Source organism: Felis catus, chromosome X, assembly GCF_018350175.1.
Source record: "Felis catus isolate Fca126 chromosome X, F.catus_Fca126_mat1.0, whole genome shotgun sequence".
NCBI classification, from domain to species: domain Eukaryota; kingdom Metazoa; phylum Chordata; class Mammalia; order Carnivora; family Felidae; genus Felis; species Felis catus.
In genome coordinates this window covers 108,699,298-108,723,046 of record NC_058386.1, presented here as the reverse complement: position 1 = coordinate 108,723,046, position 23,749 = coordinate 108,699,298, and the positions used below count along the sequence as shown (strand labels likewise).

At 40.1% G+C, this 23,749-nt stretch overlaps 1 protein-coding gene and 1 long non-coding RNA gene across 16 annotated transcripts in view; one reads left to right on the top strand and one right to left on the bottom strand.

Moving 5' to 3' along the window:
- Positions 1-19,246, top strand: part of MBNL3 (muscleblind like splicing regulator 3) — a 112,497-nt gene extending 93,251 nt beyond the window's left edge. For 6 of the 10 annotated variants that reach the window (XM_023249052.2, XM_019824307.3, XM_019824308.3 and 3 more), the window contains 6 exons: positions 829-1,065; positions 4,419-4,569; positions 6,197-6,232; positions 9,147-9,241; positions 10,204-10,277; positions 11,925-12,142. In XM_023249052.2, the coding sequence (XP_023104820.1) occupies positions 829-1,065; positions 4,419-4,569; positions 6,197-6,232; positions 9,147-9,241; positions 10,204-10,260 (576 nt within the window). In that variant the 3' untranslated portion in view covers positions 10,261-10,277; positions 11,925-12,142. Of the gene's footprint in view, positions 1-828; positions 1,066-4,418; positions 4,570-6,196; positions 6,233-9,146; positions 9,242-10,203; positions 10,278-11,924 lie in introns of all 10 variants that reach the window. The other 4 variants (XM_019824312.3, XM_019824311.3, XM_045051066.1 and 1 more) reach the window with 4 other exon arrangements.
- LOC102899315 overlaps positions 14,849-23,749 on the bottom strand; it is a 111,545-nt gene continuing 102,644 nt past the window's right edge. For all 6 annotated transcript variants that reach the window (XR_006593216.1, XR_002152768.3, XR_002152770.3 and 3 more), the window contains one exon: positions 14,849-22,479. This is a non-coding gene — a long non-coding RNA (uncharacterized LOC102899315). The remainder of the gene's footprint in view (positions 22,480-23,749) is intronic.

Sequence of the window (23,749 nt, the reverse complement as noted above, 5' to 3'; positions counted from 1 at the left end):
CATCCCCTTTGCTATGGCACAAGAGGGCTGGTGGGAATGTTCCTTTAACCCAGGCTCCAGCTCTACAGACTGGGATCGCCGCATTGTTAATGAGTCTCTACTTGGTAGAATAATCCAACTGGAAAAAAAAAAGTAGATTAAGTCTCTATGAATGCAGAATATTAAGGGAGTATCATAGTATGCAAACCTTTTTCTCCATCTTAAGAATGATGGACTAGATAATGAATATCCCCGCTGCTTATGAAAAGGCAATCTAAAAGAAACTTCAAACAGCTTTTTTGATTTATGGAAGTCCTTCAGTCTTCCCTTGTCATTCTTCCTACATTGAAATAAATAACTAGTCCATTTCATACAAAGGCAACTCCACTGGCTGACTTAAATGCCTGGCATTTGTATCGTAATGGAATCTGACTGTACACGCAACTCAGTTGTGATCCACAATTTTGCTGGGAAAAACTGCATTGCTGTGTGACAAAGACTCATCTTGGACTTTAGCAAAATAACCCCCTCTTGAAAATTTGGCTAATTACACTTCAGGCTGTGAATTAAGCGGAAGATTAAAAAGTGGTTTTCAACAATACTTTTAAAGCAGACAACTTTCCTTTGGGCATAGTGGAATATTTTTTTTTTCTAGGAATAGAAACATCTATGTGGACGTCTCACCGGGAATATGGCTTCACATTATCCTTCAGCTTTTGTAGAATTTTCCTAGATAGATGACAAAATCACGTCTACTCTTGCTCTTACATTCACTGGCAAAATAAATAAAAGCTAATCAGCTTCCAGGCATCCATGTGATATGTGTTGTCACTGTCACTGTAATTTAAGGTTTGCCGAGAATTCCAGCGTGGAAACTGTACCCGTGGTGAGAACGATTGCCGCTACGCTCACCCTACAGATGTTTCCATGATCGAGGCAAGCGATAATACTGTGACCATCTGCATGGATTACATCAAAGGGCGATGCTCCCGGGAGAAATGCAAGTACTTTCATCCTCCTGCTCACTTGCAAGCCAAACTCAGGGCAGCTCATCACCAGATGAACCATTCAGCTGCCGCCGCGATGGTAAGAACGGACCAGGGGTTGTAGGCTGTTTGGGGGGAAATGTTAGTACATTCCTCACCTTGTCTAATATCCTTATAACCATAGTCTTGAATAGTCATGAGTGGATCGTAGTATGAATAGCCAAGGTTATAAGCTGGAAAAGAGAACACCTATTTATTCTGCTTCATTTGCTCAAATTTTCTAAAGATAATTGTTTCAAAGCTTCACTAATGATTTTAATCTACTGTGCTTTTTCTCCCATGTTTTGGAAAAGAGTAAATTCTATAACTTAAACAGTAAATTATTTTTGAGTAGTTTTGATAGCCTAGCTAATCTTTTTTTTTTTTTTTAATTTTTTTTTCAACGTTTATTTTATTTTTTTGGGGACAGAGAGAGACAGAGCATGAACGGGGGCGGGGCAGAGAGAGAGGGAGACACAGAATCGGAAACAGGCTCCAGGCTCTGAGCCATCAGCCCAGAGCCCGACGTGGGGCTCGAACTCACGGACTGTGAGATCGTGACCTGGCTGAAGTCGGACGCTGAACCGACTGCGCCACCCAGGCGCCCCACTAATCTTAATATCCCAAAAAGGCAGAAAGTTGTCTCTCTACCCTGTAAGCCACCCTCATGGACATTTTGTCAGTAAGGTAGCAGGTGGGAAAAATATATGCATAACACTACAGTGTGATAGGTTGAGAAATAGAAATTATGATTAGTTAAGTTTGTCATAGCTGTCAGTTACTTTGAAAATCTGCTTGTAGGGGCGCCTGGGTGGCTCAGTCAGTTAAGCGGCCGACTTCGGCTCAGGTCCTGATCTCGCGGTCCATGAGTTCGAGCCCCGCGTCGGGCTCTGTGCTGACAGCTCAGAGCCTGGAGCCTGTTTCGGATTCTGTGTCTCCCTCTCTCTGACCCTCCCCTGTTCCTGCTCTGTCTCTGTCTCAAAAATAAATAAACGTTAAAAACATTTTAAAAAAAAGAAAATCAGCTTGTAATTTTTTTCCTTTTTTTTAATGTGGGCCTTTCCTCATGTAATAGGGTATAATAATCTCAATACGGGACAAAACCCTGAGGAAACCTCATGTTTCCCGGCCGTGGAGGAAAAAACCACCTACAGGATCCTGAAGCCCATGACAGGACCTTACCTTTTCATGAAAGAGATAGATTTACAGTAAAACCTTGGTTTGTGAGCATAATTTGTTCTGGGAACATGCTGATAATCCAAAGCACTCGTGTATCAAAGTGAATTTCAAGACCCATTGGCTCAGTTTTGATCATGTGACATTCGGCATCACGTACTAATCGTATTGCAAGACGTCGCTCGTTTATCAAGTTAAAATGTATTAGAAATGTTTGCTCGTCTTGCGGAACACTCACAGAACAAGTCACTCGCAATGCAAGGTTTTACTATATTTTCAAACATCCCTATTTGTTAAGGTTTTCCTTATTGAGTTGAAGTTGATCTTGGTGTAACTGGAACTTAAACTTATTTTATTACACAAAATAAGTCAGTCCCTATTCCATATGAGTGGGACTCTCGTGTCTTTTTTTCTAAGGCAAATACTCCAGATTTCTCCAGACTTTTCTTGTAGATTCTGGACTTGCTTCACCTCCTCTGTTCTCTCAGAACTGAACCCATCACTTCATGAAAGTAGAAGAAACTTATTTTCTCCCTTGATCTGTAAAACAGTCGGTTAATGAATTTTAAAAAGACTTCACCAAATGGTTTTGGTCTTAAGTTCTTTTGAAGGAGAGGATTTTAAGCTATGAAAAAATAGCAAGGTATCCAGAGTGTTCACTGCAGATTTTAAACCTCCAATTTTTTTTGATTACTTGTGTCAGTGGCATGGAGTTCAGAAGCAGTGTGGGTCTATGATACACAAGAGAAATACAGTTTCCCCTAAAAATAAAGGTTCTCATATGCATGGGATGTACCATTGTGTACCTGTTCCGTGCTCAGTCACGGGGCCTTCATATGTATGTGTCCATTTCTCATGATTTGAGTGTGTTTGGTAGGATGCATGTAAGCCAGTTCCAAATCTGTTGAGAATTAAATATTATCTAGTAGGCCTTCATTTGGTACTTGTGAATATCAATATAACATTCCTCTCTGAGTAGCTGGTCAGAGCAGAGTCTTAGTAGTGTGGTCAGATTGGCCCACAGGAATTGGTTTGAGGTAAGATCAAATAAAGGAGGCTTCCTGAAGAAATTTAGGCTTTCTATATTTTGAAGGATTCAGAGTTGAAATGTTTTGTAAAAGAAAGATTTTTTTTTTACCCTCTTCGTATTCATGTGCGTAGCTCAGGTTGACTTCACTGAAGCAGCATGTATGCATTTAAAAGCAAAAGACACGAAGAGTAAATATTTAGTTTCCAAAAAAAAAAAAAATAGAGATACCTTTAGACTTCTTTATCCACAGGAGAAAGAAGGTCATGGCATGCCCCTTTTTGGCATATGGAATGCTCATTACTCAACACAAGTGTTCCTGTCTCCTTAAGAATTTGGAGCATACCTAATTCTTGTTGCTGGGACATGTCTTTTAAGTCACATGCAATTTGCTGAGAAAAAAAAAAATGTAGGAAGTCATGTCCATCTTCTCCAATGAATCTGATCCAGGAGCAAATTTGACCGAGTATCATGGGCACCGTGAGGTTTTGAAAGAAGTGTAGACATGAAAGGAGAGTTTTAACTTCTAATACATTTTAGAATTAAACCTTACAAGGACTTAACGAAGCTGGTGGTACATCCCGAAATGCACAGTGAGCATCTATAAATGAAAATTGCACATATTTTACTATGTTATCTGGGTGAGGTGCGTCGTGAAGAAGAAAATTATTTACTTTTCCCTTACATACTAGTTGGAAGAAGCACAGTTCTAGAATTTGCACTGGAAGTCCTTATATAGATTGGATTTTGTTTTATGGAGCTACAAGATCAAACTCTGACCTCCTGACATCTGTTTGATCACCTGTATGCCATTTATCTCCTAGATCCACGTTGGAATTTTAACTGGCAAAAATCTCTTCCCTGCTATATCTGTTGCTTCTGCCCATCTCATTGTAATAGATTAATGGATGGACATCCCGGAGATGTTCATTTTAAATGAGTATTTGCTGTTCACAGCTTTGGGTCACATCGTGCTCAGATGATGAGGTCCTTTGTTATTTGCTTAAATGAGTGAAGTTGAAAACCAGTATGTTTTTTCCTTGTCTGTTTATTTTCTGTGTTAGGCTAAGTACTTATCTAGTCAATTGCTCAACAGATACCCTTGCAAAGTGTTCCCGGGCCATACCTTTATCTAACTGCTGCTTTGCTCGCCTTGAGGACATTTTGTTACTTTCTTTGATGCTATTTATTATTCCATCTCTCCCTCGCAGGCCCTTCAGCCTGGTGCACTTCAACTGATACCAAAGAGATCGGCGCTTGAAAAGACCAATGGTGCGACTCCGTTCTTTAACCCCAGTGTTTTCCACTGCCAGCAGGCTCTGGCTGGCCTGCAGCTCCAGCCACCAGCATATATCCCTGCAGGTGAGAACGGGGACTCCGGGCTGCGCAGGTTTCGCGATGGTGTGAATGTATAGAGTGCGCACCAGCTGCCAGAGTTTTGATTCGAGGACCGTCGACAGGTGTTTTGTCCGGAAATCAGACAAGGCAGTTATACTTGATCTGCTAGTCTAGAGAACCCCAGTTTTGCTATGATTCCTGCAAATGAATGGGTTGAAATCAAACTAGGCAAAATGGTCAACATTTTTCTTTTTGGCATGTCTTAGTGTTTGCTTCTTAAGATTGATTCACTTGGTTCAGTCTCAAACTAATTCCTTGACTCTTAGGTATCCCTTTGAAAGACAGTGGTCACCCCTCAAAAAAAATGTTTCACAGTTTCAGCGTTGCAATAATATATAGTCTATATATCTTTGATATGCCAAAGATAGTTATAATAAAACTACCCTGGAATTATAGTGTCGTTATAAGACAGTATACAGTCATATATATATATGTAAATATATATATGTAAATATGTGTGTGTATATATATATATACACACACTGTCCTATAACTGTACCATATACTATCTTATAATGACACTGTAGGTATAGTTGTATATACATATATATATGTACATACATATATATATGTATAAAACACATAGTTTTAGCCTTTAACTCTTATAGCAGTTAATATAAAAAAATATAGCAGCTTCTCATATTTTCCTGATACTATGCAGGATATTTGGTTACCTTCTACATTCAACTGTATCTAATAGCATAACAGTTTTATACCAAATTGAATAGAAAATTTTGTTCAAATAAATATCATATGTGAGGAGAAATACCTTTCTTCCTATGGTTCAGTACTTTAAGAGTGAGCATATAATCTCTTAGGGATAAATGGAAAATCCTAATCACTGAGAGTAGAGTACTTTTTTGGTTTTTGCCAGAATCATAAATGCCCCAGTTTGGCAACTATTATGAAGTGATACTGACATGTTTTAAAGTTATTTTAGAAAACTTGATTAATTATGTAAACATACTAAGCACATGGTATTATATGCCTGCCCTTGAAACAACCTGTTGGTTAACTGATAAATTAATCAGCTAATTTGTTTGGAAAGAAGACCTAAAAAAAGTCTTTATTTACTAACCACAGTAGTTCTTTATGATATCACTTTAAAAACACAGTTTTTAGACTTTTTTGCTGGATTTGGCTAATTTAAAGTCTGGTTTCCTGAGCACAATGTCAGAAGACTCCCTTTCCCCTTAATCAAAAACAAAACTAAAACCTGTCGGGCTGAGCGCCCCCTGTTGATGAAAAGCCTGTTTGCTGTATGTTCATAGTCCAGTCCACGGTTGTGAGAAAGAAGAGGCTGTGGTAAGATGTGCCCAAACTAAATATGTAATTGAAGTGAGGTAATTCCTTTAAAGAAAACTTAATGTTCGCTCTTATACCTAAGAATCCAAGAATTACTTTGATTACCTGGGTTGGTGATCTTAAAACTGAGCTATAATTATAAGCATGGGAAATTACTGGATTTGCATGTGCTCATTAATTAATATTGCAAAGAATATCTTTCGGGTTAAAAATTATTTCTCTCAGTAAAGATGTAATAATGAAATCTCTCTCCTTTACTTTTCACGCTTTTCTGCATGGTGTACAGGGCCCATACTGTGCATGGCACCCGCTTCAAGTGTTGGTAGGTTTTGTACAAACATTCTCAACTTTTTCTAATCTGAAAAAAAAAAAAAACGTGTTTTTCTGTCGTGACTGTGAAAGAGATGAGTGACTGAGGGATGTGGCTCCTGGGCCACTGGCTTGGGGGGAAGGGCAGGTGGAGTCGGGGCACAAAGAAGAGAGAAAACAGACAAGGTAGAGCAGGTTGAAAATGTTGTTGGAGTCTACCTTTGCCATCAGGAAAGCTGAGCATACTTATGACAAACGTTTCAAGAAGCTACTTCTGTCTCCGTTTCCGCCACTGTGGCTACCAGACCTTCCCCTCTCCTGTTCTGATGCACCTCTGTTGTGATTGTAACAGTTTATATGTACACATTATATCTCAGAAAAGCAGTTGCGTTGCTGAGCATAGGCAGGCTAGGGCACCTCGTCCCGACTAAGAAGAAAATAAGACAGTTCTGCACTTTTGTATTTTAAAGCTGATGTCCTAGCTGCATTTTGACATTTTCTGAGGATTTAAGATGTAGTAGGGTGCTGTTTCATATCTTTGTGGAATCTCAACACTGCTACACTCTGGGGTCCTAGTTGGTTGCCACTGTGGCCAAATACTAACCCTGCCATGTGTCTGTTTGCGTCCTACAAATTGCAGCTGAAATATTTTGAAACATTTCCTTATCTAGCCAGAGTGGACACTTTTGTTCTTAGCTTTACATCTGTGACTAAGACATTTTAAAAGATTTCAAATGTATAATTTGTAAAGTATCACAAAATAATCCTTCCCCCCCCCAAAAAAAAGTTATTCATGAGATCTAAATCATTCAATACTCAAATATTGAGAAAGGATGAGTTAAGCAGAGTGAGAGCATTCTGTAGTGTTCTAGAATGAAGTGCCATGTGCATGGAAACCAGGCCCAACAGAACCCTTTCAAAATGATTCTTTGGGATTATGTAATTTTTAACAGTCAGTCACATGCAGATCCTTTAATTAGTCACCAACACAATCTGGTGTCCCTCTTAAGACCATTTTTAGGGACACCTGGGGTGGCTCAGTCGGTTAAGTGTCTGACTCTTGATTTTGGCTCAGGTCATGATCTCATGGTTCACGAGACGGAGCCCCGCATTGGGCTCTGCACTGACAGCGCAGGGCCTGCTTGGGATTGTCTCTCCCCCTCTTTCTCTGCCCTTCCCCTGCTCGTGCATCCGCAGGTGCACACACACACACGCACATGATAAAAATCAATAAAAGCCCATTTTTACATTGCCCCTACTGCAGAAGATAAGAAAGTGACTTGTTTCTGGTACAGGAGTTCCCAGCTCCTATAGTCCATGGGAACCAGGCACGGACCAGGAGAAAATAGCTCTGTGTGCTACAGGGAGGAATTATCCCACCCCACCCCCCACCCCCACCATCTCATATCAATCCAGTGCTTTTCATCCTATTTGAGAGCTTGCCACGGCTTAACCTTCATCCTGTTGGTTGCCCAGAGTAGATGCAGAACCCAAAAGGGACTAGTGTTACTGAGGGATTGGCTGTCCCCTGAAGGAAATGGAAACATTTCCACTGATACTGACGGGAGCATCGTACGCATGTGGTCAGAACAGACATCTGCAAGTTGGGAAAACGTGTCTGTGTCTTCACATTTTGTGACTCCGTACCCCTGTCTTTGCACCTAAGAGCTCTGTGTAGGAATGCAAACTGCGTGTTTCAGTGGCACTGCATCCTGTATCGTTGCTGTGCTCCTAAAGGGAAAACAAGAGTGTTTGTAGAATCGGCATGTGATACAGTAAGAGGTGTCTATAGGTAACAGGTAACCGGAGATGCACATAAGGGCCAAGTACAGGATTTCTGTTGATCACCATTTGGGGTACATCTGTGGTTTCTGTGACATGGTGTATATTGATCTTCCTCTCTCCGTGCCATTCACTTGCTCTGTAGACTTTCAGAAAATCTGAATTCAATGGATGTAGACATAAATTACTATATATGCACGCTCACCATTCACACGTTAATTCCTTCGTTTGCTTTCCAAAATGAGCTAGGAATGAGAAAAGCACCTAAAAAGCTTTCAAAATGGGCTAGAGACTAGAAAAGGCAGAAAGAAACCATCCTGAGAGAGATGTTACAGCTGCTAGCCATACAGTCATGGCTGTAATAAGTGGGATGAAGACCAGATTTTGCCATATATTTACCATGAAGCACCCTGTGTGTTTGATAAATAGCCTAGATTTCCAAGGGCTTTGCCAAAGCCGTACTTAAAAATCTGCGTGCATAGTCCACCGTATTCTTCATATCTGCTCCCCTACCATACACAGGCCCACCAATCGAACTGCCTTGTTGTTGTTGTTGTTGTTGTTGTTGTTGTTACATGTAGATCAGGTAAGTACATCTATAGTTGTGTCTTCGCACCTGCAAATGTAGTGACGATACTCAGGTCTATAAGTTAGTGAACCCAAACACCAATCCACACTTCCCTACTCACACTCAAATGTGCAAACCAGCCACTTGTCTGCTTCACTAGGTATTCCTATAGATAGCCTTGGTAAAATCAGATTCTGTCACATGCACTCCTTGTAACCCTTTCTGAAAATGTGGCCTTTTAAGTCAACTAGAATGTGATTCTGCTAAAAAAAAAAAAAAAAACCAAAAACAAAAAACGAAAAAACAAAAAAAAAACTAACTGGTTGAGAATGATTCCATTTTCCTTAATGGTAACTATAATTGGCTTTCCCCTTTTCTCTTTTTAAATTTTTCCCCCTTCCACGCTGTGTTGCTTTGCACTGACTGTGATTGCATGTTGCACCCTGGTGTATCCATCGTGATGATGTCACATGGCTTGTTGCTGTGATACCTACCACGCCCCATTCCATCGTGTATGTCATGGCTGCATAAATCCTCCACCCTTCCGTGTGTTGCTTCCATGGTTTCCTACTGAAAGTGCCCATGATGCACGGTGCAACACCTACCACTGTGTCTGCAGCAACACCACCTGCCGCCAGCGTTCCGTTCGCTGCAACAGCCGCAGGCAATCAGGTTTGGCCATTTATTTTACCTGTTCAGATAACTACAGCGTGTTGGTAAGGCGCAGTATATGCTTTTTGGATTGGCGAGAGATGATCCAGATTCCTATGTGTCTGTCGAGCCGTTGTGACATTTAGAATTTTTCTCGTTGCGTATGTCCTAGCAGGACGAATCTGCCACACATCCTCAGATGAATCCAGTTTTCTCATGTTCGGTCACGTACCAGAGGTTGCCCTTCATATGCCGTATCCACGATTGTTGCTGTCACACCAATCCTCAAATCCATATACTGAGGGTTCCTTAAATGCTTCCTCATGGGTCAAGAGAAGAATTTATTTTCTTTTACCACCATCTTTCTGGTCATTGCGCTTCAACTTTCATTTAGTACAGTCATCACCTTTACCTTCAGATCTGCTGGAGAGAAAGCGAGGTAACACATTTCTCTCCAGGGCACAGAGATCCTTATCATTACCCAGTGATGACATCAGAGATGTCATACGGACGCTCAGTGACACACAGTGATGACATCAGAGATCTCACACTGACATTAGATGTGCTTGTGTTGCTGTGGTTTTCATTCGCTTTAGGTACTTACAGGCAGAGTCACAAGACAAATTCTAAACTGTGGGAGAGTCTTGAGACTGTAATGAGATACGTAGAATAACTGTCGTGTAATGTTATGGCTGTTTTGCCTTATGAAGGTGGTAACCATGCTTCAAGACTGCACATTCCACAGCTGCTTCCATTTACAAGTACGATAACCACACGGCACATAGAGCATTAACCCATTGGGGAAACAAACCACATTCAGACCTGTGCTCTGGAAAATTAACTATTAGCGGATATGGTGAATATGTCTAAATTTTTCTGTGAAATTGATTCTGCTTGTTAATTACCATGCCCCAACAGTGAACAAAATAAATGGAATTCTCTCGAGAAACTATTTTAATCTAAAATCTTTTTTACTACTATAGATACCCCCATTATCAATAGATGAACTGAATAGCAGCATGTTTGTTTCACAGATGTAGAAGTTACCAGTAGAACAGTAAGTTGCTTTAAGTACTAATATGAATAATATGTATAGGTTGTATCTTTTATTTACACAATTGCATTTCTAAGGGCTTTGGTAAATATTTTCATTGATAGATATTGCTTATAACTTAGAGCTTTATTTAAGCATTCTCAACTGTCCAAATTGAAATGTGGAGAGCAAATAATGCAGTTTTTTTCCATGAAAAATGACAGCCGGTACTGTATTTTCCCAATGAGCTTACAAATTCTGAAATGTTTTCCTGTTATTAAAGGAGTATGATTTGTCAGCCCAAGGCACAGATCACTTTTGAATTTTAATCCTTTAACACTTTTCTAGCTTCATTTTTTTTGTTAGTGCTGAAGTAAAGCAAAGCAACTTTGTCACAGTTTGACTAAGATGAATATCTTAAAGCCAGTAAGCAGTATGCTTCTCCCATGATGTTGTAGAAGATAGTGCTTTTAAAGTCTGCCATTATGTGTTGCTTTCCATGTAAGTCTATCAGAATTGCTTCAGCTGTTTTGAATTTGAGTGACACAATTTAGTAATGTAATCATTATTTTCATTCAAATCATGGCTTTAAAGAAATGTGTTGTTGTTGGATTCCCCTTCCCCCCCCCACCCCACCACCCCCCCACACACCTTTGATCTCCTCTTTGCCTGGTCCAGAGCAGCCCTAGCACATACTTAATTTGAGCAGTCATTGACTTGGAAAATGTGACTTTTCAAGCCACTTAAGACTCCTAGGTATCTTAATTAATTAATAATAGGGACTTATTCAACAAGTGTACCACTTCTGAATGGCATATGTTAGTCATTGAAAATTTGAGGTTCTCAGAACTGGCTCCAAACACTCACTCTGTCCTGGGCAGAGCCTACAGCTGACTGCACATTAGATAAACAAGTCCCTTCAGCCCTAAGGAGTGTTTTAAAAAGACACCTTCGAGGGCATGGAATAACTGAGGTAGCTGTACCTTGTAATTGTGTTCAGGGGTACCATTTGGGATGGTGGCAACTTGGGAATAGCACCAAACATGAGAATATAGGTTTTGCACACACTTGCCTGATTCTCATGGGCTGCTTTCTTTACAGCAAGGTAAACAAAAGTGGTCAAATATAATTAGCTTTCCAACAGTACATGTTTGAGAATCGTGATTCCTTTCTGCCAGATTCCATTAGAAAACGTAAAGGTATTTGGCAGACCGTAATCACTTCAATGTGTAACAGATGTTGAAAATTTCCCCAAAGTTCAAAACTGTAATTTTGTAAAATACTATATACCTCGATTTCACACCTCGGCTATTTCCACATGGCTCCAAAACGTTCAGATTAAAAAGTTTAAAGTGTGGTTAATATTTGCTTGTTGAAGAAAGTAGAGAGACGGGTGGATGTTCATCAAAACGTTTAAGCGTTGTGCGGATAATGCCTTAACTTAGGGCAATTCTGTACATTAGCGCTCAGTGACAACCGTAAACTGTCATGGTATATGACTCTTGGCGACCATTTCTGACAGCCCCATTTCCACAGATGTAGAACATGAAACTCAGGGTGGGTAATATATTGGCAGTTCACGTACAGAACTGGCACAAGAGACAAGTATCCCGACTCCTGCTTCAATAACCCCTTAATGTTTCTCACTCTTTCTTTCTTCTTCCATTTCAGTCGAAATTCTGAACAACAGAGCTATGGAGTATCAGGATCTCTCCGTGAGAACCTCCATATGGCCTTTCTATATATATTCTCATAGGTCTTCTACCAACACAAGAATAAGTGTGGTACAGCCAATATATTAAACAAAACCCACTTACCAACCAACAAAGTCAAACAAAAATACAACATTAACCAATCAGTGCAGATGTTAAAACATGAATAGAAAGCTACCATTTATCTTATCTGAATTATTAGGTAGAACATGACCGTAACATTTTGTCATTTGTTGCATTATTCTTTGTGATTTTCCAATAACAAATATGCTGAGTGAATCTCTACAGTGGACTGTTGGCTTACTGTGCATTCTTGGTGGATAAATGTTCATCTGTTTTGAAGTGTTACCTTACTGTTTTGTTTACACAATAGTCTATTGGGTTGATTTAGAATGTAGCAAATGTATCCAATACCGTTTTTCCCACTATTGTATTGTATTCTATTGTATTGTATTGTATTGTATTGTATTGTATTGTATTGTATTGTGGTGTGATGTGATGTGTTAGGTTTTTACATACTATAGTGTTTTCCTCTAGATGTGTGGTGTTTGATTTCAACTAAAATATTACTAATGGGAAGCAGAAATATCTGTGTTTAAAACCATTACAGATTAATATTAATATGCTTTCTCTCTCTTTAGAACATGTCTGTAGGTTTCTTGGGGCAGACTTTTAAAAGGCCTCACTTTTGAGTGTGCGCAAAGCCTGTTCATAAGCATGCATGTGTATAATTTGTACCTGCAGATCTGACCTTGCATAATACAATCACGTGAGTAGGTATTTTTTGTGAGAGAGAAATAATTACCTGCAAAAAAAACCCAGGAAACTTCTTGAAATATGAACCTCTAATCTCACTCCTTAAGAAGCTTGCAAAATTACAATTTACCTGTAAGTGAATTTCTCTGCATTTATCCTAAAAGAATTATGTAAGGTGCCCATTTCATTTTTTGTGGTTCAAGGATCCTATCTCCTAGGTTGAGCATCTAAAGCTGAGCCATTTGTCAAATTCAGCTGAAAATTGTTCCTTGGAGGCTTAAAGGTATGCTAATTGTAGGTTATAAATTAAACAGAGAGATGGAGGGGTAGAGATAGTTTTTACATTTTGGAGGAAAGTGTGTAAAAAAAACCATTGCAACATAACCTTTTACACAAGTGCCATTCTCTGAATACAAATGGCTCGTGCTCTTTAGACTTGTCTTTGAATAATAAGTAAGCTCCAGTCTTGCAAAAGTCAGGGTGAAGGAGATTTGATTCGAAGGGAGGCCCTTGTCCCCCAGATGGACAGTCTTCCAACTGATCACAGTTGGAGCCCGAGTATGGGTTTGGAGAAATGGCGGGGTGGCGAGGCGGGGTAGGAAGGCATTTTAAATTATTCTCTGATTTACTTAAAACTTATAGGCGGGCTGTCCACGATTGTCTTTAGCTTCCATTCGACTGAATTTCCACTTCTGCTGACCCCTTCAGTGAAGGAGCAGGTGCCTATGCCAAGTGCTGCCCTTCCCAGACTTGATTGACAAGAGTCTCTCCTATCATAACCCAGCCATTTGTTTGTTTCTTTATTTAGGTCTGTTTGTTTTTATATGTATTTGAAAATTATAATAGGTTTTTAGCACCCTTTGGATGAAACAGACCAGCTATACCCCATAGAGCTGAGCTGAATTCACATTACTAATACTTATGAAATAATTTATAACCAGGTAAAATAGTGATTCCTATGGCATGTGATGTAGCTCTTCCAGGTACTCAGCGATTAAAGTTACTATCCTTACACCGTGCTGGAACCGTAGGATATAATATTTGCTACTAAATATTTATTCTTTCACTAGAAAGCATGCAATCATCAAATTTAACATGTAAACCAGGTTTATTTTCCTGCATGAAAATGACAGGCAAAGAGAAAATTCCCACTTAGGATACCTTAAGCTGGCTAGCAGCATTCGAATCACAGAACGATGGAGTTGGCAAACCCTTCTCACAATCGATGAAACCGAGGCCTAGGGCACGTGACCTGCTCAAGGCCACCTACCTACCTGATCGGTGACAGTAAGACCCTGAACAACTCTCCTGACTTTCTGTTGTTCCTCTGTTTCACATTGTTTGTGCTTCGGAACATTTGAGACCCCATCCCGAAGCAGATCAATATAGCTCAGGATACAAAAGAGCAAAAAATAGCTGTTTGGTATGTGATAGCCTGTTGTTCTTAATTCACAATCCCAGATCCTGATCATCAGTAATTTCAAGACATTGTCATCTGTTAACAGTATTGCCTGGGGTTACAGAATAAGAGGTGTCCTGACTTTTACCTGTTGATTCCTTGAACCACTTAATTTCTGTTCCCCGAAATCTTAACATTCTTAGAGAAGAAAGTAGTGTACGCCTTTGTGAAATGACTTGTGTGTAGAGCTGAGTTTTGTGTAACTGTGCCAGTCCCTTTCCGGAAGGGCAGAGCTAATCCCACAAATCGGGGAAGGATACACCTGAGCCAGACTGGTTGTATTCCTTAAAGGGGTTAGAGATGTTTTCAGTGCAGAACGAACTCTTTTTGTGTCATTTGACGTCCCGCGAAAGCATGCTGTCTCATTTCACCTTTGAAACTCCTGGCGAAGACGCGCATAGACAAGGAACCTAGAGAACAGCAGTGTTTCTGATGCTGTGAGCACTGGAAGACATCAGTAGTGACTTATTTTTTAGTAAGAGGGTCCGTGAAGGATATTCAGGGTAGTTGTAGATTTGGTGCCATAATATTTGATAATGGCTGGCATTTTACAAGTTGCTTTGTAAATGAATTTAAAGAAAGAAAACTCAAAGCACTAAAGTTTTGATCAGATGTGAAAGAACTTTGACAAAAAGGCAATTTTAAGATAGCACTCTTTAAACTAGTTGTGCAATGTCTTATTCAAATTATGTTTATTCAAGAAAAGAAGAAAGGAAAGTCATTAGACTATAAATTCGCAGTTCAAAAGCCAAGTCACAAGACTAATCAGTGACTCTAAACAACGATTTACTGGATGAATTGTATATATTAAATTCCAACCACTTGTGATTCTTAGTTAACATTTTATAAGCTTTGTATATGACAAGGGCTTCTATTCTTATTTATCCAAAATTATTGTCTTTGTCCACTTCTCTCACTCAGCCTTTTGCAAAATTAGGCCAGAGTACTGAAACTTGGATAAAACAGGTCAGGTATACAGAGAAAATCATCTAGAAGTTATCTGTTAAGAGGGTTTTAGTAGTATCCAAAAATTTTTTTTCAAAAGGCACTATGTGACCATAAGTATATTTTAAAGAGGGATAAAGATTAAATTAAAACCAAATGGATTCATAAAATTGCTACTTAAATACAGTATTTACTTTGACAATTGGAGCATGATTCTCTAACCAGCTGTTGCGTTTCATCTCACTTGTCTAGACTAGAGTCTAATTTGTAGTTCATTGTCATGTGAAAAGCCATCTTCTCCCTCCTCCATCCACCTTCGCCATCCGTGTTTTGAACATGTGAAAGCACTTTGATCTTGCCATTAAGTGTTGTCCTCTTTTTGTCTCTTCTCCATTTCTACACACGTTGAAATAGAAGTAGGGAAATCTGATTCCCCAATTCTGTTGAATAGATGTAGGAAGATAGTGGCCTGATTTTTCATTGTACCAGTCAGTGCCTGTCAAAGGCACCGGAATGAATAGTATCGAAAAGAGTGTCACAACTTTTTTTGCAAACTTAGTTGATTGCGTCATCAAACTGTCGATTTAATTACAAGATCTGGGTTCTGAGCACCAAGTCACCGATTGGTGCCATGTTTTCATTTTTCTTCTTTAGTTTTTAAGGTTTTCATTTTACTACATTTTTTGTATCTAAGTAACTCATGAACTTAATTTTGAAGGAGAGTTAGAGAAAGTTGGATTTTACTACATGTATTCAACCCACCTAGATAGGTTTGACACTGATACTGAAGCATGACAACATAGAGATTATAGTCCATAGTTATTCTTTACAGCTCACAGTTTAAGAACAAACTTAACTTTATATACAAATAATAATTTTTAACTAATTATATTTAGTCGTTGCTTGAGCAACAAAACTACAACATGGCTACCTTTAGACACATTTTTTTGATAATAATTTTACTTGTAAACTATACATGGTTTTTGACAGTATGAGCCTGTAGAAGGTACAGCTCAAAACTCAGAGAACAGATCTAGCGGAATTTTCCTTGAAGCCCAAATTGCCACGCAAACGCTGAATGTGTGTCCTTGTATGACTTTTGGATCAAAAAGTTTACAACACATGGATTCTAGAGTCAGCTTTATAGCTTATAGAATTTGTTGTGTGGATAGGGTTATTCCACAGTGTTTAGACTCCAAAACACAATTATTGCATTTATAATCTATTACCTGACCTTTTTTCATGACATTGTGTTTTCCAAATTACCCCGTGCAGGAGGCATAGCTGTCACGGCAAAAATTCTGTTTTCTGGAATTGTGTACTCACACAAATATATCCAAGTGAGGATTGAAGAATGATGAAAGCCTATTTTGAAATGAATTCCGATTTGTAAAACCACGCATAAAGATACTGTGGAATGACCCCTTAACAGTGTTTGAGAGGCATATGCTGCAGCCAACTGATGGTCTCAGTTAGGGTGCGACTGTGTGAGAAACACCTTTTTTGCACTTATGTACATAGTCCATGAACACTATGCTTGGAGTTTTTGTTTTTTTTTATATAAGAAATCTGTGATAATAGTGGAAAAGTTAGTAAGATAGAGGTATTTCTAAGGCCTTGAGGAAGAGGGGGATTTTGCTTAAGAAGATGTAACTAAAGCCTGATGTTGCTTTGCTGTTGCGGAAGCTTTCTGGTTTGGTACAGGTAGGTCACCTAAAGAAAAGACTGGTAACGGGTAACAGATCAACTTCAGCTAATAGCACTGACTGAAAGTGACAGTACTTCTTCTTTTACCAAGCAGGACCAGTAGCACAGATTGTTTGCTTTTTAAATTTACTCTCCATTGTAAACACGCACACACACACACACACACAAACACGCACCAGGCAGGGTTCTGGCAAAGGTTTTCTTTTTTCAATGGTTGCAAGCAGTAAAACACCCTGTAAGTTACAAGATGGAGAGTTCCATTCTGATCAACAGAGATGTCATCTTTGATAGGAAACTCCATATTGAGAGGTATCAGTTACATCAATTAATACCCATTTCAGTGACAATCAAATTAACATTCACCACTATTTCCCCCTTAAAAATCCTTATCCTAAAACCAAATCGGCAACCATTGAAAGACTTAATTTAACAATCAAGTGTGGCCAGCTTGGGGCATTTCGTTCCCTCTAACAACAACAACAAAATACCCCTGGCACAGCTGTTCAGTGGAAGCTGTTTTCTGACTTCCCTTTACCAGATTAGAAAGTGCTTCACTGTGCCGCTACAGCCTCCCACTGCTTGACCTAACAGAAGAGAACCAGTCCCAATCTTACATATGGAGCTGGAAAAGAATGTTTTAACCAGACCGCCCCTGACAATTGGAGCTCCCCTATCACCTACCAGTCACCATTTCACTTTTTGTCGTCTCCAGGCAATGAGGTTAGATGGATGACCATTGGTACTTGGAGTCTTTCACGTCTTGGGGTGTGTCACCCTCGCCTTGGAGAAGTTACCCACCCTGGGATTAAGGGAGTTGGTATTAGTATCACCTACCCATGTTGATGGTCCTCATTTACAGAGACAGGAAGATACGCCAAAGCCAGCAAGCAACCAAGCCTTAACGGTTGTCCAATAGCTCAGGGCCAGTTGGTTGGCAATTTCTCTTTTTCTCCCTTCGGCCCTTAATCATTTAGAGTCAGCTGTACAACTAACAGCCCGACCGTCTGACCAGCATTTCCACTGGTATAAAATGTAAGCATTCATGCCTTCTGTAGTTAGGGACTCCCAACTTCAACCTCATCGCCAACATACTTTCCCAACTTACCCTGTGTTCTTGTGTTGACACTTCCTTGTGCATCTGTATGCCACGAGAATACATTGTCATGAGGTCAATAGACATGTAAGATTTTAAGTGAGGAATCATCTATAAAACAGTAAGAATGAACCTAGAAGCATCACAAAAGATAACCGATTAATTGATGGCATGTTGTGCACACTGACAGCCGTTGGGTCACGCTCTTTGGAGCTCACACACAGTGGCTCTATCTCAGTAAGTCAAATTAGAGAATGAAGTATAAAAAAATGTGAATGACTCGAGGCCAAAGAGGGACGACCTTTGTTATTAAACCCGGGAAAGGGTTCAGTTTGACTAGTTCATACAGTTTCCAGAGCCTCCACCTGGCCTGGAAAGAACCATCCATTACTACTCCAAAGCAGGATTATTCCAGGAAATTTGATCTTTAAATAGAACCCATCCTCAATTATAGCATACCCGAAAGGAAAAAATATATCACTATAAAATAAGCCACAACTATTTGAAAGTATTGCAAAAATCCTCACCTTCTACACTGTACACCTTCTACATTGTATTACTTTAATTAAAAAAAAATACCTCTGTAACAAGACCTAAAAGTAACCCAACTTTAAGCCATGCTCTTTTCTCCCAAACACACAACCTAAAGATTTATCTGTCATAGAACTGCATGGTTGCAAAGCTTTATGTCTGTATACAGATGCTATTTGTTCATGATGGAAACCAAATTATTCTGTTGCTGTGTCTTTTGTGTCTAGCAGTTGAGAGAATGATCTGGCCATCATACCCTTGGGTTCTGGGGTTGCCCTTTTCAAAATAAATTTCCTTTTATTATTACTGTTAGTGCTTGATTATTTGCAAATGAGCCATTTGTTATCACGGCCCCAAGTTACAATCTTTTAAATGTAAAGATTTTCCTAAATGTACTCTTTTTAAAAGAGCTTTCTGTAATGTTTGTATAACAACGTTCCAGTACGATGTAGAAAATGGAAGCACACATTTGGGGCAGAAGAATGCCCATTTTGAGATACCCGTGGAGAAGAAAATTATTAGCCACGCGCAACAATTAACAATTTAAATAATGACCACAATAGTTCAGAAATGTAAACTGTTCGCATCATATTTTGCCTCCAAAATGCAATAGTTCATTCCCTCAACTGCTATCAATAGGTTAGATGCTTTGACTTTTTTTGTTCCCCCCCCCCCAAATTATAGTGCTCTACTGCTTGTTTGTGTTTAGAAGTGTGCATTATGCAGTCATTTTAGTATGCTACTTCTGCATTGTTTATTTTTGGTTCTTTTAATAAAATGTGTAAATGTCTTGGTTATGTCTTTTTTTATGAATCCATATTCACACATTAGGAGTTTACTTAAAAGCTACTCCTGTTCTAGTATATCAACCCTAATATTTAGTAATTCTAATACAAAATTTAAATTTATGATTTGGTTCAAAGATCTATTTCATGCATAGAAGAAATTTATTTCCAGATATGCCTTCAGTATTATGAATTATATAGATAATACAAATACATTCATTGTATTAGACATATTATTTCTTTGATAGTGAAGTTACTAACACCGGAAAGGCACATTTGTATTTTAGTAAAAGAAAACTAAACATTTTGAGATAATGCTTACTGGCTTCTATTGTGCTTCAGAAATCCTGAGGCATTTTATAAGATACGTTATTAGAAGTTTGTATTTTCTGGTTATTCATTTCTATCTTGCATCTTCAGTGGAACATAGGAAACCAGTGTTGTTCATTTCATTTTTTTCAAGATGGGCATCAATGGTTTCATAACAATGAGATGCATGAATTTTTCCATCAAAATGTTTTCTCTCGCTTAAAATTGGTTTTCTCCAACAAATGGCACTGGAATGAACAGATAATGATTTTTCTTCTTTAAGAAAGCAAAATGTAACTTGCTAATACTTTATTCTGACAGATTTCTAACTACTTAAAAAACGCTAGTTGGGAATTTCTCTGGATTGGCCACTGTTTGGTAGTCGGGCTGGTAGAAAACTCAGGTGAAGAGGCTTTGGCTGAGATGAGAGGCTGTGACAGATTAAAGTATTCTTCACGTGTCTGTTAACTGTGCAAAGAGCCAGGGAGGAAATCCAGTGTCGGCCGAATCATACAGAGCTAAGAGCTCCCTCGTCCCTTGTGCCCTGCTTTACTCTTTCTGCTGCGTGTGCCTCCCACTATGGCACTTCTCGGTAAGCCGACTTTGAGCCCGTGGGCGTGTGGTACATGTTTCTGTGAGTCTGTGGTAATCCCAGCATGAATACCAGTTCCCTTGGACATTTACAAAAGGTCTTTGGCCCCTTCAGAATCCAGTTTATGTTTTCCTCTTCGAAGCTGCTGAATGATAGATAAGCATCCAGGGCAGGCATCCCCAACCACAATCAAAATGGAGTTTCTCTTGGCCAGAGGGAAGTTGACCCACAGGCAAAACCGGATATGGATGTAAAGGTTAGCGTGATGCTTTTCAACCTCTTCAGCTTTCTTCTAAGAGTCTCTCTGTGGTGGCTTCTGGCTCCCTAGAAGCCCCAGGTAGCAACTTGTCGGGCCTGCTAACCCGGACAAATCTGGGCTTTTTTCCTTCGGAACTTCCCTGCTGGGCACCTCAGGCTATGGAGAGCGGCTCCGAGCTGAGATCTAAGAGACCACTCAGGCTATGGTTTTAGACTGGCAGTGTTTGTGTGCTGCCCCCTGGGAGTGTTTGTATTTTAAAAGGCATGACTCCAGGCATCTGGCTGGCTCAGTCAGTAGAGCCATGCGATTCTTGATCTCAAGTCGTAAGATTGAGGCCCACGTTGGGTGTAGAGTTTACTTAAAAAATAAAAAGGCATGACTCTCCAGTGGTCAAATAGCAGACAGCCACTTGCCTGGACAGGGATATATGTTTTTACTGAAACAAACAGCATTTGGGCAGCGATCAAATTCCTATGGACAAGTGGTACCATCATTTACGACCTCAAGAAGGCCAAAAAAAGAAGGCTCTTGTAATTCTGTTATTGTCAGGAAAGTTCTGCTGTAATAATGAGCCCAAAATAGTGACAAGATAGTAAACATGGCACAGTTCCACGGGCCAGAATCCACTCACGTGGTCAGCATCTGTAGTAAAGAGCATGACCTGCGATAAGCCTGACGCGTGATCACATTTCTGTAATCGCCTAATGCCTATACTTGCTAATATTCAACAGATGGACACACATACTGAGATTTTTTTTTTCTTTAGTCTTTCTTGTCCTAGAAATGCTCATCTAACCGAGCCCTCCCAGATTTTCCTTTCAGTGCCTGGATTTACACTTCTCCCTTAGGCAGGAAGACCATGGATATGTGGGGGAACAAAAGCCAAGAGTGGTAATGATAGGCCAGCCACCTGGATGGAATGGTGAGGTTTGTGACAGGAACAGGAGGGCCGGTCCCTGTCTTTAGAAACAGAAGCCTGAAGCAAAAGCGTAGCCTTGCAAAGTGGAAATCAGAATAAGAGGCAATCTGTGTAAGAAGAAACTTGTGGTCAGCGCAGAGGCAGGCAGGGCACCTGGGGCAAAGCAGAAGAGACGCAGGAAAAACCATACATTTTCCTGATGCGAACGAGGGAGTTTTTCCCCCATGAATGATTCAGTGCATTGCACGGATGTACAAGTACAAAGAGAGAAATCGGTGAACGATCACAGAATGTCAGTGGTTGAACAGCGACAAGCAGTGGCAACAGCACCTGTTAACGCAGACAGCCTGTTGATTACCGACAGGACTTGAGAGAACGCAGAAGGGATCTGAGGAGTCTCTGCCGTCAGCATGCTTCTAAGAGTATTACAGCCACAGAAGATGGTCAACTAACTCATTGAGGATCAATGTAGGTCTCAAGAAGAGCGGGGGGAAGATTAAGATCGGGACTGAGACTTTGCCTTTAGCCTTCATGACCTGAAGAGTTGAACAATTCTTTCTTGGGGAAATTGGCAGTTAAGAAAGAAACATATCTGTGTTAATTTTATACACACACACACACACATATATGTAGTAAGTGGTTATTGATGTGCCTTTGTTAAACTATTTAATAAACGTGTGTAGTTCAAAGTGTTTGGGTTCTTCTCAATTTCTATTTACAAAGTCATGTTAAAGAAACCCGTTTATGGGTTGTTATACAAGGAAACACCTGAGCTCACCTGAATCCAGGCACTCAACGGTCACAATTTAGGGGTCTAGGTAGGGGCTACTAAGAAAACGAGGCACCTCTGTTAACAGTAACACCTCAGCTCAGTGGCTGTTCAGGGCCTCGCTGAATATCAAGCAAGTGTTGACCACAAACTGAGCACCGGCCAATGGTAGAGACCTCTATAATAAGCAACTCCTTTCTCCTGATGGACATCGTCAGAGATGCTGTAGATCCTGAAGATGCTTCGGACCTCAGGAGTCACTGGGATGAGATTGTGGGGCCAGAGGGGAGGGGCACTCCAACCCTTCAGGAAAAGTGGCGCAGGAGTGTCAGACATGCAGCCACAACCACTACTGTCGTCCTCTAGTCTCCACATCCTGGAGAAATGTCCCTGTGGTAAAAATAAAGATACACAAGTCCAGATACTGTTAGGGGGCTTAGGGAAAGGTCAATCCAAGAATAACGTTTGAGTAATGACAGAGCAAGAAAACCCTTAAAGAGTATTCTAAGATTATTATCCTGTCCACAGTTAGTGCTATACCACTTGACCCATCTCCCTCCCAATCTGCTCTCCACATTCCTACTGGGATCATTTTTCTAAGATCGAAAATTCATTATTTCGCTTCCCTGATTTAAAACCTTCCAGACTTCTTCACTGCCTTAGGGGATAAAGCCTACACTCCAACACAGCAATCTTGGGCCTTGGACTTGCTCTCAAGCTTCCTCTTTCCCCTTGCTTTCTGTAACAGTACAACTCCAGACGAACCAAACCACCGTTGGGGAAATATAATTAAAAATGAGACCTTCCAACCCAAAAATCCTCTCCACAAAGGCAGTAGTGAAAGAAAACAGAATGAACATTGAACCAAAATGGGATGCACGCCCTAGGCAATCCACTAAGAAACTGCAAAGCCAGAAAGGAATCACCCCCTTATCTAGCCAAGCAGATACAACCCATTACAGACATGTTTTCAAGATAAATGGTAACTAGTCCTCAAGTAAGAGGACTCACAGCACCTTTTGTCACTCATAGTTCGCCTTAACTTTATAGTGTAACTGGGGAGACCACCTCCCGAGTTGACTTTATCCGTAGGAGAAACAAACTTTTCCTATCTTTACCTCAAAGAGATAGTTTTGCAAATTGGAGGCAGGTCCCCAGAAGTTAGGCTGTGACCTCCCTCCAGGAATGGAGATCTGGGGCTTGATTGCCCTTGATGTTTGCATTTCAAAGAGGTGACTCCCAGGTCCTTGAGGAAGCATGGGAGATTGTGAGGCTACTTTAAGGCTTATTTAGCCATTACCAAGATTTACATACACTTGAAAAGGACACAGAAAGAAATTTTGTAAGAAAAGAGAGAGATGTGGGAGAAGTCTCTTCCCTTATTTCCAACAAGGAAAATTAAGCCTCCTCTTTTTAAAAGTTTATTTAGTTTGAGAAAGAGAGAAACAGCATGAGTTGGGGGGGTGGATAGAGAGAGTGAGAGAGAGAGATCCGAAGCAGGCTCTGCGCTGTCAGTGCAAAACCCAATTTGGGGTTCGAACTCACGAACCATGAGATCATGACCTGAGCTGAAATTAAGAATCACTTAACCAACAGAGCCACCCAGGGAACCCCCAAGCCTCTTATTTTTAATTTGTATTTGCCCTTACCCCACTCATGT